The sequence below is a fragment of the Aquarana catesbeiana genome, linkage group LG02, assembly GCF_042186555.1.
Source record: "Aquarana catesbeiana isolate 2022-GZ linkage group LG02, ASM4218655v1, whole genome shotgun sequence".
Classification (NCBI taxonomy): domain Eukaryota; kingdom Metazoa; phylum Chordata; class Amphibia; order Anura; family Ranidae; genus Aquarana; species Aquarana catesbeiana.
In genome coordinates this window covers 772116338-772134935 of record NC_133325.1, presented here as the reverse complement: position 1 = coordinate 772134935, position 18598 = coordinate 772116338, and the positions used below count along the sequence as shown (strand labels likewise).

General features: G+C 41.3%; 1 protein-coding gene across 2 annotated transcripts in view; it reads left to right on the top strand.

Moving 5' to 3' along the window:
• LOC141130118 (cell surface glycoprotein CD200 receptor 1-A-like) overlaps nt 1–18598 on the top strand; it is a 69048-nt gene that overhangs the window by 28735 nt on the left and 21715 nt on the right. The window contains exons 2-3 of one of the 2 annotated variants that reach the window (XM_073618072.1): nt 8148–8447; nt 13877–14122. In XM_073618072.1, the coding sequence (XP_073474173.1) occupies nt 8148–8447; nt 13877–14122 (546 nt within the window). Of the gene's footprint in view, nt 1–8138; nt 8448–13876; nt 14123–18598 lie in introns of both variants that reach the window. The other variant, XM_073618071.1, reaches the window with a different exon arrangement.

Sequence of the window (18598 nt, the reverse complement as noted above, 5' to 3'; positions counted from 1 at the left end):
GCTTTAAAATTGCGCACAAACGTGCAGTGGCAACAAAATTACTACATTTTTAAAAGCTTTTAAAAGCCTTTACAGGTTACCACTTTAGATTTACAGAGGAGGTCTACTGCTAAAATTACTGCCCTCGATCTGACCTTCGTGGTGATACCTCACATGCATGGTGCAATTGCTGTTTACGTTTGACGCCAGACCGCCGCTTGCGTTCGCCTTAGCGCGAGAGCAGGGGGCGACAGGGGTGCTTTTTTTTTCTTTATTTTTTTTCTTTATTTTTTTTTGCTTTTTTATCTTATTTTTAAACTGTTCCTTTCATTTTTTTTTTTTAAATCATTTTTATTGTTATCTCAGGGAATGTAAATATCCCCTATGATAGCAATAGATAGTGACAGGTACTCTTTTTTGAAAAAATTGGGGTCTATTAGACCCTAGATCTCTTCTCTGCCCTCAAAGCATCTGACCACACCAAGATCGGTGTGATAAAATGCTTCCCCAATTTCCCAATGGCGCTATTTACATCCGGCGAAATCTAAGTCATAAAATGCTCGTAGCTTCCGGTTTCTTAGGCCATAGGGATGTTTGGAGCCACTCTGGTCTCTGATCAGCTCTATGGTCAGCTGGCTGAATCACCGGCTGCATTCTCAGGTTCCCTGTTGAGACAGGAGAGCCAGAGAAAAACACGGAAGACGGTGGGGGGGGCATTCCCTCCCACTGCTTGTAAAAGCAGTCTAGAGGCTAATTAGCCGCTAGGATTGCTTTTACATGAAAGCCGACCGCTGGCTAAAAAGAATGATACCAAGATGATACCTAAACCTGCAGGCATCATTCTGGTATAACCACTCAAAGTCGTGAATGGCGTACCTGAAGACAAAAAAATGGTTAACAATAAAGCACAGTAAACGGTAAAGTATAAATAATTACATACCTGAAAAGCAAACATGATAAAACATAATAACAATAAAACATTGCAGAATAGAATATAGTAAAAAAGAGCAGAACAATAGAGAGAATAGAGAGAGAGAGAACAATAAAACGACAACTATTTTTTTTTATTTTTGTTTGTGTTTTTTTTTTTACACTTTTTTTTTGTAACTGTAACTTTTATAACTGTAACCGGTTCCAGGTTCGAGTCTCTCAAAATGCGATGGCATCTTGGGAGACCCTGTGAAAGTGTGCCTAGTCTGTGCAATGCTGTACGCTACGCTAATACTCAACTAGTGCATAGTAGCGTTCAAAACATTCACCAAGTGTTACTGCAGTGCTGGTTTGACTACGACCGGGGTGTACTACGCCGCTGGTGCTTGCCAGTTCACCAAAACGCTACAAAGAAAAGTGTCAGTGATCGATCGATACTGCACTTGGGTGGGCTGGGCTGGGCCGGGCGGCAAAACGCAGGTGCTAGCAGGTATCTGGGCTGATCCCGCTAACACTGCGTTTTTGGGAACCCTAAACTGCTGGGGACGCTAGTATAGATCTGATCGGATCAGATATTGATGCGTTCAGATACTATACCACTAAGGGAGGTGTACGGTGCGTGTACGGTGCGTGCGTGGGTGTTCGCGGTACTGGCGCTAATCTGACGCTGCCTGGGGCGACGCATATCACCGCCGGGCGATCAGGGGGCTAAACCTTTATTCGGTAATAAACGGCGGGTGCCCTGACACTATAAAAAATAAATCAGAAAAATGATCGCTTAGCGACACTGGCGACAGGGGGTGATCAAGGGGTTAAAACTTTATTAGGGGGGTAAGGGGGGTACCCTAGACGTACAGGGGGCTAAACCTTTATTCGGTAATAAACGGCGGGTGCCCTGACACTATAAAAAATAAACGAACTAACCAGCGTCACCCGTAACGGTTATACGGTGATTAGTGGTGAAAGGGTTAACTAGGGGGCAATCAAGGGGTTAAAACATTTATTAGGTAGTATATGGGGGTCCCTGTCGCTATAAAACACTGACGGCGAACCTAAATATTTACGTCCCTAACTACCATCACCAGCGACACTAATACAGCGATCAGAAAAATGATCGCTTAGCGACACTGGTGAGGGGGGTGATCAAGGGGTTAAAACTTTATTAGGGGGGGTAAGGGGGGTACCCTAGACCTACAGGGGGGTAATACTAACTGTCCCACCACTGCTAACTGTCACAAACTGACACTATGCAGTAATCAGGAAAAAAAAAAAAAAAAAAACCTGCTTGGTGTCAGTTTGTGACAGGGGGGGGGGGTGATTGGGGGGGGATCGGGGGGCGATCGGGGGGGGATCGGGGGTGTAATGTATGCCTGGCATGTTCTACTGTGTTGTGTGTGAGTGTTGGTGCACTTACATGTCATCTCTCCTCGGCGCTGGAACGGAAACTGCCAGACCGAGGAGAGATGACATCACATCCTCTGCCTCTGTGTACTATACAGGGGATGTTTCTCATTGGCTGGGAGCGATCGCGAGGGGGGGGCCACGATCGGATGGCCTCCCCCTCGTCTGTCATCGCTCCCAACCAAATGCCGACCGCAGCTGGCACCGGGGGGGGGGGTCCGATCGGACCCCCCACCCGCGGGAAGGCAATCACGTTTCAGGTACGTGATTTTGCCTGCCCGTGCCGCTCTGCTCACGTATATAGGCGTGAGGCGGTCGGCAAGTGGTTAATAAAAGTGTTTAACTGGTTCACACTATTGGAGCACTTATTATTTCTTTCATGTGGGCCTCATGTTTAAACAATCACCGTGGAAACAACGATTGATCCTATTACCCGGGGGTGGTAAATAAGCGATTTTTGCCGTGCATGAGAGTGCAGGCAAAGCTAGTCGGTGAGTGTTATTCTTGAGGGAGCGGAAGCACCGTGCACCAAGGGAGAGGTGGAAGATTTATGTTATCACCTGGTTGCATAAAGATTGATCACTTACTTAGGACACTATTCATCACGTGTGATGTCATGTCATTTTTTTTTGGACTGATTTTTTTGAAAGTGTGAATATTTTCTATATATGTAATGCATGCGTAGCATGAATATTTTGCCCTTCATCACTGGAGAGTTATTATTATCTTTGTTTAAAAGATCCACTCATTGATGGTGAGTTATTCGGAGGGAGTCACACCATCACTGTATTGCTACCATACATTGAGTACATTTAGTGTGTGGTTTTGAACACTTTTTTTCACATTTTTTTACAACTTTGTTTGTTTACTTTAATCATTTAGATACGCTGGCACCTTTAGGGGGTCACACCATCACTGGTTTGCAGCACATGTTCACTTGTATTGATCAATAGCGCCTCTCATTTTTTCTGTGTAGCGCCTGTGGGTAGTTTTAACTGCACAGGCATACTAGATTAAATACATTTTTTATATTAGATTTATTTTAAAGGGGCTGCTTCACTTTAGTAGTGGGGAGTTGATTCACCACACGTTTTGTTATCAGTGTACACAGTTATATTACACTTTTATTTTCCAGCAGGCGCGGTGGAGATATTGGTAATTGACAGGGCGATGTCTTTTTAATATCTATTTATATAATAGTTATATCATATTATATTTATATTTAGGGCTGTACATTCCCCCCTTCTTCTCCTTGCTGTTCCTTGTGGACACTGGTGAATTCCCGTGTTTGACGCATCCGGGAGGCTCTAAGATTCCTCAGTATTATCACTACCGAAATTCCATCCAACCTTTGGCCCTTGGCTTTCACTATATAAGCCTATATGTGGCTATATATATTTAAACACAATGCGTAGCTGATGCTGTGGTGACTAGGATTTGGAGCACCATCTGTTAAGCTACCAGGTTACAGTCCGGCCTGGGATATGCACACATTTCTGTGAACGAGTAAGTCCTTTCTCTTCCTTATGATATATACAAATATACATATATTTCTTGTTTTCCCAAGTTTTTATCATGATTGTTTGCCCTTATAAGCTCCTATGACCTACCATTTATAGCTATATGTATACTGTATATGTGTACTAATGATTGGTATATTATACCTATGTACCCCCCAGATCATACAATATCCTTACAGGAATCCCCTGAAGAAGGAATTGCATTTTTTATCCGAAACATGTTGGGTTCTCAAGTACCACGTATATGCATGTTTTCCTTAATTAAAACACTCATGTATATGGTCTAGATATTTTGTATGAACTGTTCACTGTTTTAAATATTTCTTTTGTATATTTCTAATAAAGTATATATATATTTTTTATTACTCCTGGGTACCTGTATTACCAATCATATTATCCCTTTAAAAAAAAAAAACCTCTTCCCTCCTTACTTCTTAGGTAATTTACTTCTACTCCCCCCCTCACCCGTACAATCCCAAGGTCTCTTTTGTTTATCTCTCCAAAAATTATTGTCGGGATGTTGTGAAGGGGGTATCCACTTACCTGTGTACCTCATGTTTGGCAGTGTATCGAATTTTTAAAAAATTAAACTATAGTTATACAAGCTGTACACTCACTACTTTACATTGTAGCAAAGTGTCATTTTTTCAGGGTTGTCACATAGAAAGATATGATAAAATATTTACAAAAATGTGAGGGGTGTACTCACTTTTGTGAGATACTGTAACTCAATTGTTTGGTAAAATATAAAAGATGGTGTTATCCCAAGTAAATAGATACCAAACATGTCACGCCTTAAAATTGAGCACACCTGTGTAATGGCGACAAACGATGTAAATTATATTTTCCATAGAAGATAGTTTAAAAGCCTTTACAACCTACTACTTTAGATTTACACAGGAGGTGCTTGAATTATTTCTCTTAATCTGATGTTCGTGGTGATATCTCACATGTGTGGTGCGATTGCTGTTTACATACTGATGTAGGACTGACGCATGTGTTTGCCTTTACATGTGAACACAGGGGCACTATAACCACCCCAGCCCCGGAAGGTTTTACCCCCTTCATGACCAGGCCATTTTTTGCGATACGGCACTGCGTTACTTTAACTGACAATTGTGTGGTCGTGCAAGGCTGTCCTTTTTTTCCCACAAATAGAGCTTTCTTTTAGTGGTATTTTATCACCTCTGCGGTTTTTATTCTTATCGCTATAAACCAAAAAAAAAACGGGAGGGGCCGTTCGGAATATCACAGGTTCTCCTACAAAAGGACAGAGGCTGCTATCCACAAGTACAGTTCCCTGAATACCGACAATACAGACTCAGTCTAGGGATGTCTTTAGAACTTATTGCTGAATAACTTGAAACAGGAGAGGGGTCCAGGAGGAGAGGGTTTCATGGGATTCAAGATACACCAAAACGAAAGTGGCAATGATTAGGAGGACAAGCTTCTTAACAGACATTCTTATAGCACCACCCTGCCGGATTCACTTGTGATTATTGCTAGCGGCTGCTATAGTAGCAATATATAGCAATAATCACTGTCTTCTCCCAGCGGGGATAGCTTTCCCGATCTCCCCCGCTCCCCACTGGGAGCAGACAATTGCTTGGCGGGAGGGTGAATTTACATAGGTTGCAGGAAATCACAGTCTGTGGCCTACCTAGAATCCCTGATGGCTAGAGACATGATTAACCCTGTTATTGCTAGCAGATTCTTGCTCACTGTATATAATTAAACCTTTCAGTGCTAGCAGATCCTTCATGGGTGGACATGATATGCTGTTAGATCGCTGATGGAAGCACATGATTAACCTTCTTGTAAAACCATGCCTATATTAAATGAATGTTCTGCCCCTAATTAAAGTACATGCTCCGTCTACAGCAGCTTTCTATACACACAGAAAAAAAATTTGTCCCTAAAAACTTTTTTGAAATGCTGGCAACTAAGCACAGGTAGATCCTTAGTGAGGGAGATGAAAGATCCTTCTCCAGACCAGGACTTCAGAGCCATGCCCTCCAGAAACAATACTTTTAACATTCCTCTCCATGCCCTCAGCCCATCTCCCGCTAAGGCCCAGACTGCAATTCTTGTCTGTTTCTAGCTGCCTCCCAGGGACAGCAGCCCAAGGAGAACTGGAACCCTCCTATTAGAGGAAGAACACTCTGGCAAGGACTCCCAAACATTTATCACATTCCCAGCCACCATCTGGACTCATTCTTCCAAGGATTGTCGGGGACATAATAAATATTCATACTAGACATTTGACTCTCTCTGCCCTATATTCCAGAAGCTTATTTCAGAAGCAGATGGCAGAAATAAAACACCCAGCTTAGGAAGCCCCATTTAGACAAAAATAATAGATAAAATAAACAATAGTGCAGCGCTTAAAGTGATATGTGCAAAAAGCAATATGAGACCTTGGATTAAAATGAATTCTCAGTAAACAATTTGTACAGTGAAATTCCTCAAGGCATACAATGTGTCCATTACATGTGATACCTACTATATATATAACCAGTCCAAAATGCAAAATATATCTAGACATACAGTATAAATCAAAACTGGAATATGGTAAAAAACCTTGACACATCCAAAATTAGCAAATAATATGATAAGATTCAGAATTCAAAACAAGGTTTATAAGTAAATTAAAAAAAATGTGTGATATTCCAAAATCCCATGAATCTGGTAAGGGTCACCCAAGAAAGGGCACAATGTTATCAGGCTTCACCATTGTTGTGTGATCCACCACCATGAAGTAAGGTCAGCACACTTACCAGAGGCATGGAGTCAACCAAGCAATTGTGGGGAAACACCCCAATCATACTCCACTCTCCCAGAGGGTTAATAGGGAACCCACCGGCCCCGAATAGGATGAAGAGATTCAACCATCAAAAGACAGGCTCCAAACTCATGGGCAACCTCAAACTGCAAGAAGTTCTCGGCTATATATGGTGGAAACCGCAAGCAACCGCACATAGTGTAACACTGTATGAAAATGTTTATTCATACAAACAGATGTGCACTTACATGTATTCACTTAAACTAGCACTATGTATACAGTCATCAAATCCATGAATATAGGGCAAGAATCGCAATTACTTCATGAACGCTAACCAACGCATTTCATCCTAATGGACATCATCTAATTGATCACTGTTCCACTGGCTACAGTTAAGCCAACAACTAAACTTAACCTGACAGCCTAGCTAAAGGAGGGTGCTACATACAGATACAGGCATTAGAGGAAACAGCAGCTACCTACACTTGGTGTACATGTGAAAAGGCCAATGCACATTAAAAAAACTGAAACAAAAAGACCAGCCAGACCAGACCAAGGCATGTAGCATTGGTGGCCAATAATAGGAGGTCAGTGAATATGCGGCCCCTTTCCCTGTACCATACCAGGTCACGTGAGGGTATTATTATTATTATACAGGAATTATATAGCACCAACAGTTTACGCAGCGCTTTACAATATAAAAATGAGACAATACAGTTATAATACAATAAAATACAAGAGGATTAAGAGGGTCCTGCTCAGAAGCGCTTACAATCTAATAGGGTGGGGCAGGTGGTACAAAAGTTTGTAACTGTGGGGAATGAGCTGATGGAAGTGGTAGAAGATTAGTTGGAGACGTGATAGGCTTTCCCGAAGAGATGAGTTTTCAGGGATCGCCTTAAGGTAGCAAGAGTAGGGCATAGCCAGACCAGTATTATATTGGGGGTACCTTGCAAGGAAGGGAGACAAAGTCTACCCCCTTGCAAGGCACCCTGTGCCAATAGTGAGAGGCAAGGGCTTCTTCCCCACATCTGGTCCCCCCAAAATTTATATGGGGGATTTGCAGGAATCTCAAAGCCCCCTTCAAAATAAAGGGGCCCCAGATATCCACCCCCTCCCAGGGGAATGCATAAAGCATTCCCAAATGAAATATGAGATAATCAGGGAGAATTACATTTTTACTCAAACACAAACAGCAACACTACTTATTACTCAATCATTTAATGTCATCTTTATCATTATTTGTGCTTTCTAAAATTATTTTTTTCCTGTAGCATGTATATGTTATTAAAATGGAATGTTTAGAATAAATACTCTAAGGTCCAGAATTTTCCAGATATACTGATAAATGCTCCTAGAAAGGAACCTGCTGATTTATAGACCTTATGGTGATACTTGTGTGTGTGTGTATATATATATATATATATACCAATATCTACAGCTCAGAATATAGTACCTGTGATAACACTTGACTGCTTAATTCAACACACAATAATTGCAATTATATAATTTTTTGGGGATTACAGATGTTACAGTTGTTGTGGGAAGAAAAGGCAATTCTACAGTTCTACAATGTGGAGGTGATCCTGGAGGAAATATAACGGGAGTTATATGGAAGATCCATCACATTAATAATTCTTCGTGTTTATCCTCATATGCTGACTTTGCCAATAGAGGACCCCAGATATACAGCAACTGCAGTACAAGAATGACATTTACCAATATAACACTGACCATCCAGAACACCCAGATATCTGATGGAGGAAATTATACCTGTGAGATGTCATCACAGATAGAAGGGACCTTCATTACTACAACTATTTTACAAGTATTAGGTATGTTGTAACCTATTCATTTTTCTTTTTTAATATAAAAAATGGTTGTTTCTTCAAATACTAAAGCAAAAATACACAATTAGAACATTTACTTCATCTTTAACAAAATGCATAAAGCAAATAAAGACAATAGGGTTGATTTACCAAAGGCAAATAAGCTGTTCATTCACAAGGGAATTTTCACTTTGCAATAGAATGTTCCCTTATTATAACGAATGAGGTGAAGCTCTGCTGACTTCCATTCAATCAGTACAAGCAAAAAAAAATCTTTATGTTCCTTGAACATGATTGGGTATTCTTTACAAAGTGAATTTTCACCACATTCACCAAGCTAAGGGAAAATCCACTTAAAAAGTGAAGAGCTTGAACAGTGAACTCTACTGTCTTCTTGTCCATGCAGGTTAATGTGACATTGTCTGTGCAAAGTGACCTCCGACTCCCTAATAATCACCTTGCCTGTGCTCCCTCGCTGCTCCTTCCTTTTCTACAGCCAGCGACAATACCCAATGCTTTTAGATATGGAGGAGATTGTAACTTCCACCCCTGAGGCACTGTTTGGAGCTAATATCACTGAATAAAGTGTAGAGCTGCAGTAAACATACTTCAATATATATAAAAAAATTAAACACAAAATTGCCCAGCATGCTGGAAAATAAGTGTAAATTGTGCTGTTACTGCATTTCAATAAAATTTTTATATATCAAACCTTTATACAAATGGACATGTGCTGTGCTCACACTTATTATTAAAATAAAAATCTATAGTTCATTTAGAGTTGTAAACTGTTATTTCCCTTTGACACAGGGTCTCTCAGGGTATTGCTAGCAATGCTGCCAGTATCTGCTCAGCAAGTTACACACAGGCTGGATGCACTTCTTAAAGCGGAGTTCCACCCTAAAGTGGAACTTCCGCTCATCGGATTCCTCCCCCCCTCCGGTGTCACAATTGGCACCTTTCAGGGGGGAGGGGGGTGCAGATACCTGTATAATACAGGTATCTGCACCCACTTCCGGGTATAGCTAGCCGCAGAGTCCCCGCCCACCCCCGTTGTGTTGTGGGAAATACACAGTTCCCACAACACAACGGGGACCAGTGAAGACGCGCAGCGCGACTCGCGCATGCGCAGTAGGGAACCGGGCAGTGAAGCAGCAACGCTTCACTTCCTGATTCCCTCAGTGTGAATGGCGGCGGCAGCACCCGAGGATCGAGGGACGGCTCGGTCTCGGGTGCCGACATCGCTGGACCCCGGGACAGGTAAGTGTCCTTATTTTAAAAGTCAGCAGCTACAGTATTTGCAGCTGCTGACATCTAATTTTTTTTTTTTTTTTGTGAAACTCCGCTTTAACCAGGGAAGGGTTTATTACTCACTCGGAAAGCAATGTACATTCTTACATGGAGGAGTCTTATACATCAGATCTCCCTCTCAGTATCATGCTGCTGCTTCCAGTCCCACACATACTGACTGACTTCCTGGTACAGCCCCTCCCCCAACATGCATCAGGAGAAAGGGGTTAAGGGTCACAGTGATTCTGAACAAACATTACATAAACCAAGTATTTCAATTATAATATTCCAGTCCATACATAAATAGATCCGTCCAACTCCAGTGGTCATAAAGAAATAGGTGCTCAGTGATATATAACAAATTTCATCCAATTGTTTCACCCCTCTGTGCTCATTATGCTCTCAGCTCTGCTGTTGATTGATAAACATGTAGAGGTCAAATATCCACTTTTCCCTTTAAGGGGTCATAGCCTCACTCTCCTCTCTACCACCTTCAGGACTTTACCTTCCACCTTCAGGACTCTACCTTCCGCCTTCAGGACTCTACCTTCCACCTTCGGGACTCTACCTTCCACCTTCAGGACTCTACCTTCCACCTTCAGGACTCTACCTTCCACCTTCGGGACTCTACCTTCCACCTTCAGGACTCTACCTTCCACCTTCAGGACTCTACCTTCCACCTTCAGGACTCAGCCTTCCACCTTCAGGACTCTACCTTATACCTTCAGGACTCTACCTTCCACCTTCAGGACTCTACCTTATACCTTCAGGACTCTACCTTCCATCTTCAGGACTCTACCTTTCACCTTCAGGACTCTACCTTAAACCTTCAGGACTCTACCTTCCATCTTCAGGACTCTACCTTCCACCTTCAGGACTCTACCTTATACCTTCAGGACTCTACCTTCCATCTTCAGGACTCTACCTTCCACCTTCAGGACTCTACCTTATACCTTCAGGACTCTACCTTCCATCTTCAGGACTCTATCTTCCATCTTCAGGACTCTACCTTCCACCTTCAGGACTCTACCTTTCATCTTCAGGACTCTACCTTATACCTTCAGGACTCTACCTTCCACCTTCAGGACTCTACCTTATACCTTCAGGACTCTACCTTCCATCTTCAGGACTCTACCTTCCACCTTCAGGACTCTACCTTATACCTTAAGGACTCTACCTTCCATCTTCAGGACTCTACCTTCCATCTTCAGGACTCTACCTTCCACCTTCAGGACTCTACCTTTCATCTTCAGGACTCTACCTTATACCTTCAGGACTCTACCTTCCACCTTCAGGACTCTACCTTATACCATCAGGACTCTACCTTCCACCTTCAGGACTCTACCTTCCACCTTCAAGACTCCTTCAGGACTTTCCACCTTGTATCACAAATTGGCAACTCTTTCCCTTTACGTGGGTAATAGCTCCAACATCCACCTAACGGAAATCCACCAGACTCTTTCCTTTATTAAAGCGGAGTTCCGCTTAAAAACAAAAAAAAAGTCAGCAGCTACAAATACTGCAGCTGCTAACTTTTAATAATCGGACACTTATCTGTCCCAGGGTCCAGCGATGCGTGGGAACGAATCCCCGCTCATCTCCCCCTCCTCTCTGCCGGCATAGTCAAAAAAGAGGGTATCCACTCCCCCCCCCCAAAAAAAATGACATGCCAAATGTGGCATGTCAGGGGGTCACCTACCCTTAAAGCGGAAGTTCCACTTTTGGGTGGAACTCCGCTTTAAGAATAGTAAAAACACACTCACATGTATTCATGCACTAATCCAGTGCACTGCGGAATTCGCATGCAAATGTTCCCTTAAGAGATGTATACTTTGTGGACAGCCCTGCTCAGCTTGGTGCCTGTCTACTTCCTATAATTGCATGATGATGTCACTGGCTCCGCCCTTACTTGTTACGTCACTAGACATGACTTCTTCAGAGGATGCTCTGAAATCTGGTGGATTGCTATAAGGTGGATTGTGGCGCTATTAATCACTTAAAAGGGAAGAATTGTCAATACCTGTATGATATTAGGTGGAAAGTGGAATTGGAGGAAAAGGAGTACTGAAGGTTGAAGGAGAGAGAGCGAGGATATAATTCCTTAAAGAGGTTAAATTTGGCCCATAAATGTTTATCAGTCAACAACAGAGGTGTGAGCATAATGAGCACTGAGGGGTTAAACCAGGGGTCTCAAACTGGCAGCCTTCCAGTTGTTGCGAAACTACAGGTCCCATCATGCCTCTGCCTGTGGGAGTCATGCTTGTAACTGTCATCCTTGCAATGCCTAATGGGACTTGTAGTTTCACAACAGCTGGAGGGCCGCCAGTTTGAGACCCCTGGGTTAAACACTTGGATGGAATGTGTTATATATCACTTCACCGAACACCTATTTATTTATGAGCACCGGAGATGGACTGATCTATTTATGTATGGGCTGGAATATTCAACACTAAATGAACTATAGTTTGTTCTGTCATTAATAAGTGGGAGCACAGCACATCTCCATTTATATAAAGGGGCGATATTCGGACATTTTCTTGAAACACAGTAATAAAACAATTTACACTTATTTTCCAGAACACTGTAATTTTTTTGTATACATATTTTTATTAATGTTAGACATTAAAATTGTTATATTGTTGTATTCTTTCTATTCTATTATTTTCTATTGTATTATATTCTTTTCTATTCTATTCAAATCCAAATTTATTCTATTTGAAATTCTAATATCAGAAGATGGTTAGATTCTTTCTATTTTATTCTATTCTATGGTTTTTTTACTACTCCTTTTCTATTCTTTTCTATTTGATGCTTTTATTTTCTATTCTATTCAAATTTATTATTTTCTATTCTATTCAAATTTGAAATGTATTTTATTCTATTCTATTTTGGGGAAATGGTTATATTGTTTCTATTCTATTATATTCTAGTGTTTTTTTAATGCTATTCTATTCTTTTATTTTCTATTCTATTCTTTTCTATTCAAATTTGAATTTATCCTATTTAAATTTCTGAAGAAGGTTATATTCTTTCTATTTTATTCTCTTGTTTTTAATGTCCTATTGTATTCTTTTGTATTTTCTGTTCTAATTCAAATGTATTATATTTGAAATTCGAATTTCTGAAGAAGGTTATATTCTTTCTATTTTATTCTCTTGTTTTTTTTCTATTCTATTGTATTCTTTTCTATTCTATTCTAATCTATTCAATTTTTTTTCTGTTCTATTCTAATTCAAATGTAATCTATTTGAAATTTGAATTTCAGAAGATGGTTATATTCTTTCAGGTTTTTTTTCTATTCTATTCTTTTTTTATTCTTTTCTATTCTGTTCTTTTATTTTCCATTCTATCCCTTATATTTTGGATATGAAAACAACTCCAATTTCTTCCAAAATTTTGTTTCTTTATTTCAGATTTGTTTAAATTCATTACTATTGTAAAAAAATTGTCAGAATTTCGATTGGGAACTTAATGAACCGCACATGTCTAATTAATGTATGATTACAGCTGCTCTGCACTTTATTCAGTGAGATTCTATCTTTGATGTGAAAACACATGTCAGTGCCAGATAGCTGATAAAAGAAATATTTGATATACACTTTATTTCAATTTAGATATTATTTTGGTTATTGTTTATCAGAAGTGTCTGTATTACGAGAGTACTTGAGTTATATAGTGCTTGGATCTAGCTGAAATCAGGCAAATGCCCCTTTATGAGCACTAGATGGAGCTGGAAATCATAAGAAATAAACATATTAGATGTAATATGGGGGTTATTCATAATGGCTGTGAATGGTAAGGACCCTTTTAAAGTGGAACTAAATCCTCCTATCCTTTACAGCCAAGGGAGCTGCTATCCTAGCCTCTGTTTGATCTGCAGTTGTGATAGTTGTCATTCTTGGCAGGTCATGTCTGTGACTGTTTTGAAAACTGTTAAATTGATGGGGTTAGTTCTGCTTTAAATTGACTGAAACACTTCTAACCTGAGGAAGGGTGGGGGGCCCAGTATGGGGAAGTTCAGCCCCTTTGGTAGCAGTAAGAGGGTCCAGTCCATTATTTGCGCCAGAACTTTTCTGTATATACGCCTCTGTTAACAGCATCAATAGTGTAATCAATAAATATTTATTCATATTTTTTTCATGTAGCTCAGCCCTCTGTGTCTCTGGATATAAACACTGATGGATCTCTGGAGTGTAGAGCAAGTGGTGGATTCCCGTCTGCAGAGATCTCCTGGATCCCACATTCAGATGATATAAACATAACCAAAATTAAAGATTTGAATGATACTTGGACAGTGATCAGTACATACAAGTCTGATGGAGACAACGTGACATGTCTTGTGTCTCATCCCACATTTGTGAATGTCTGGAACCAATCTATTGCATTATCAGGTAAAATCAGTGAGTGTATGTGAAGTATGTTAGATTCCCCTAGGCAGCCTTCTTCCTCCACATTTGAAGACCAACGTTTTAGGTGATTTGCCCTTTCCAATAAAAGGTGAAATGGGTAAGTATATGTATAAAGCAAATATTTTTCCTACAAACCCAAGCAATTAAGCTTTTCTCCTCCTTACCTGGGGAAAGTGACTAAAGTTGCCACTCACTTTACCATAAAAGCCATAACCCGATAATCTCAAAACAGCTCGATATGATATCACTATTGGAGAGCAGAGGGTCCTTGGGTACACTGCAGATGCCATACTGAAGCTGTGTATTGATACCATAGCTGGTTTATGTGATTAAGCCGTATGAGCTGTAGCAGAGAACTTAGTTAGTGTCCAGTCTGATGGTGTTGGTATTGGGTGTTGGGGTTGGGTGGTGGTATTGGTGTTGGGTGGTGGTGTTGGGTGGTGGTGTTGGTGTTGGGTGGTGGTGTTGGTGCCTGCATTGGGGGAATTATAATCAATCAACCTCTAAAAGGTGAATGGTTGTTTCTGACACTTTATTGCTGAACTTTAAACCCAAAAACTTTTTTGTATCATTTTATTTTATTTGTATATCATTTTTTATACATATTTTGTTTGAGAAATGTCTTTATGTAATTTGTATTACACAGTGGCCTAGCAAAATTTCTCATTTAACAACTTAGTAGCCACCCATAGTAGATTTACTTCGGACAGCTGGCATAGGCAGGCCAGACAATGTACCTGTTCGTTGTCACCTGTCTTCCAGGTTTGGGACACGCATGCTGTACTGTGCGGGGATTGGACACAGCACGAATTTGGCAGCAGATTTCAGCCAATGGTTTAGTCTGGAACCTACCGATTGGCTATGTCCAATCACACACAGAGTTCTGTGTGTACAAGCACACAGATCTCTGTGTACAGAGAACGGCGATCTGGCTGTTTCCTCTCTCTGAAAAGCAGGGAGAAAAGCAGCCAGATTAGTAAGTAAAAGCAGTGCAGAATACACAGATTACACTTGTTAGGCACAAAGTTAGTCCCTTGATGTTAACCCTTTCCCAGCCAGTGTCATTAGTACAGCATACAGTGTGCAGTATTATCGGTAATAACTGTATTAGTGTCACTAGAGACATCAGTGTCTGTTAGTCAGTCAGTGACCCTTCCAGACAGTGTCTGTTAGCACCAGATTTCCCGCCACACTGTCACAGTCACACTATAAGTCGCTGATCACCACCATTGCCAGTACAGCATCATAGCTGCATAAATTTCAGTATATATTCCAAAGTTTTCAGATGCTATAACTTTCACACAAACCAATTAAAATACACTATGTATTATAACAGAAATTAGAAAAAGTATTTTTTTTTTTAAATAATAAAAAAAAAGTGGTGATCAAATACCACCAGAAGAAAGCTGTATTTGTGTGAAAATAAAATGATATAAAGGTAATTTAAGTACAGTGTTGCATAACTGAGCATTGGCTAGCTAAAATAGCATAGTGCTGAAAAGAAAAACATGCCCTGGTCATGAAGGGGGTAAAACCTTCCAGAGGTCAGGTGGTTATTCCTGAGAGGAAAATACAACTAACCAATTGTTTATGTAAAGAAAATATTCCCTTCAGTACAGGTCTACTGACATCAACAGAGGAGTATGCAGGGTGAGAGGATTAAATGTTCTCCCAATCAGTGGTTGGGGTGGGGCAAGGAAGTATAGTAGGAGAAGAGATAATGGAAAGAAAAGATAGGATGGGGGGATGGATTTGTGGGAGAGCAATGGTGTAAGGTAAGTAGGGGAAAGGAGTGGGGATCGGAGAAAGAGGTACTAAGACTAAATAGGAAAAGCAAGGTGGAAGGTAGGGTTTGGGAAGCAAGGTTCCTTTGAAAGCACGGAAGTCGGATCAGACTGAAGTCAGGTCATTTTGGACATCAGAGTTTTACCTTCATCTGAAAAGTGAAATTCACTCCAGTAAGACCAGGGTTATAGCAGGTTTCATGCTTGTTTTTTTTTTTGTTTTTTTGAGAATTAGGCAAGATCCTCCATTTTTCTTATCTCTTCTACATTTAGTCTCTACATAACAATCCATGGTGAGCAAGGATCTTTCGACCGTAGTAGAATACAGACTTTTTCTGCATTAAGAGGATGCTGCTGTAGCACTTATGCCGCCTACACACGACCGGACTTTACGGCATACTTGGTCCGGCAAACTGGAGTCCGTCGGACAATTCTATGGTGTGTGGGCTCCAGCTGACTTTTTTCCCCCAAAAGTTTGACGGACCTAGAAATGAAACATGTTTCAAATCTTTCCGACAGACTCGAGTCCGGTCGAAAATTCCGCTCCTCTGTATGTTAGTCCGACGGACAAAAACCGACGCTAGGGCAGCTATTGGCTACTGGCTATGAACTTCCTTGTTTTAGTCTGGTGGTACGTCATCATGTACAAATCCTTTGGACTTTGGTTGATCATGTGTAGGCAAGTCCGTTCATTCAGAAAGTCTGTCGTAAAGTCCGTCGAAAAGTCCGCCGGACAAAGTCTGCCGTAAAGTCCGACCGTGTGTACGTGGCATAACACCCATAGGAGGTTCTTCACCAGTGGATTGCCCCACAGCCAGGCACACAATTTTAGCCATACTTTTCCTCAATAACCAGTCTAGGGGTGTTGTTTTTCTTTTTGGAGAACTTGGATAGGGTAGAGGGAATTGAGTGGGATACTCCAAAATCAGAACTAAGTACAGATTGAGGTCAGTGAACTCCTTTCTTTAAAACTGAAGCACAAGTCCTTGCATATAGCAAACTGTGGAATTGACTTTGTAGTGAAAAAGTTAAATGTAGAGCTGAAGCAGAAAGTCCTTGCTTATAGCAAACTGTGGATCTGGCTTTGTAGCAGAAGCATGTAGCCTCCCTGGTGGTTTTCCCGAGTGTGGCTCGGGGTTAAATTTCAGTACCATTAGCTGTAACCCCGAGCCACACTCGGGATTGCATTGCAGGATCCTGGTGCAGGTTACTTACCTTGTCCCCAGGATCCTGCGATGTCCCCCTGCTTTGTCCGTGGGCTCCGTCCTCTGCCCGAAGCCTCTCTGTGTCGGGCTCCGTTCCCTGCGAGCATCACAACGCACAGGGGCGGAGCCTGGCGGCAAATTCAAAAAAATTGAAAAATCATAACACATACAGTAATGTAATCTTACAGATTACATTACTGTATGAAATTATTTCACATCCCTTTTGTCCCCAGTGCTTTGTCCAATGCCCTCCATGTAGTTTTATATTATATATACTGTTTTTTCTGCCTGGAAACTGAGATTGTCCATAGCAACCAAAAAGTGTCCCTTTACCTCAAAAGTGGTTTTACAGTGGTTAGAAAACAGTGATAGTAAATTAGAACACTTGCAGAATTGAGCGATAGTGAATCGTGGGGAAAATAATTTTATTATTATTATATAATTCTTTTTTATAATTTTTTATATTTATTTATTATATTAAAATTTATGATTTCATGTTTCAAACTTTATTATAACCGGGATATCTACTAGACTCTTGTTTGGACAGATTTAAGTGTGTTATTGCTAAGAATTACAGGCCTTCAATATAAAACGCCAAATTTCTATGCAAAATAATTGTATCGCTTTCAGCACCTAAAATCCGACATAATCATACCGATAGGGAGGTTCAAAGCATGCAAGCTTAATTCTTTAGAGCACCAAGAGCAGAGTCCCTTCAGAGAGAACTAGATAGACTGGGCTTTTCAGGACACACCCCTTTAGACAAACATACAGCTGACTCTCTAGCACTAGAGGGGTGGCAGCAGCCCAAAAGTCTCTAAGATCTTTTACAGCAGTTTGTACTCACAAAATGTCCAGGGACAGTTGATTGCATTCTTCCAATTTCCAAGCAACACCTTCATACTTACCAACTGTCACAAATTTCCCGGGACATTCCCGGGATTTAGACCCTTTTCCCGGATTTAGCCATTCCCGGGAAATGTCCCGGGAAATTCTTATTTTACCGATTTTTTTTTTTCGCCGCCGCTAGAGGTCTGTGGCCGACGGAGACAATGTCTCCACCAGCCGCCATTTTCCCAAAGACCAAAGTACTGTTTAGTAATGGCCGGGTGGCTGCCAATAGAATTTGAGCTGTGGCACCGCCCACCTCCCGCCCCGCTGCCGTCTGTCTGTGACCTGATGTGGGAAGGGGCGGGGGTGGGCGGCACCGCATCTCAATTCCTATTGGCAGCCATCCGGCTATTTTGTCCCATTCTGTTTAGTAATGGCAGCGGAGAGTCTCCACTGCTGGGAATGCCTGATGTAAGGAAAGGGGGGCTCCATTGGGGGATGCCTGGTGTAAGGACAGGACTCTGCTGGCAATGTCTGATGTAAGGGAGGACTCTTCTGGCAATGTCTGATGTAAGGGAGGACTCTGCTGGCAATGCCTGATGTAAGGGGGGACTCCGCTGACAATGCCTGATGTAGGA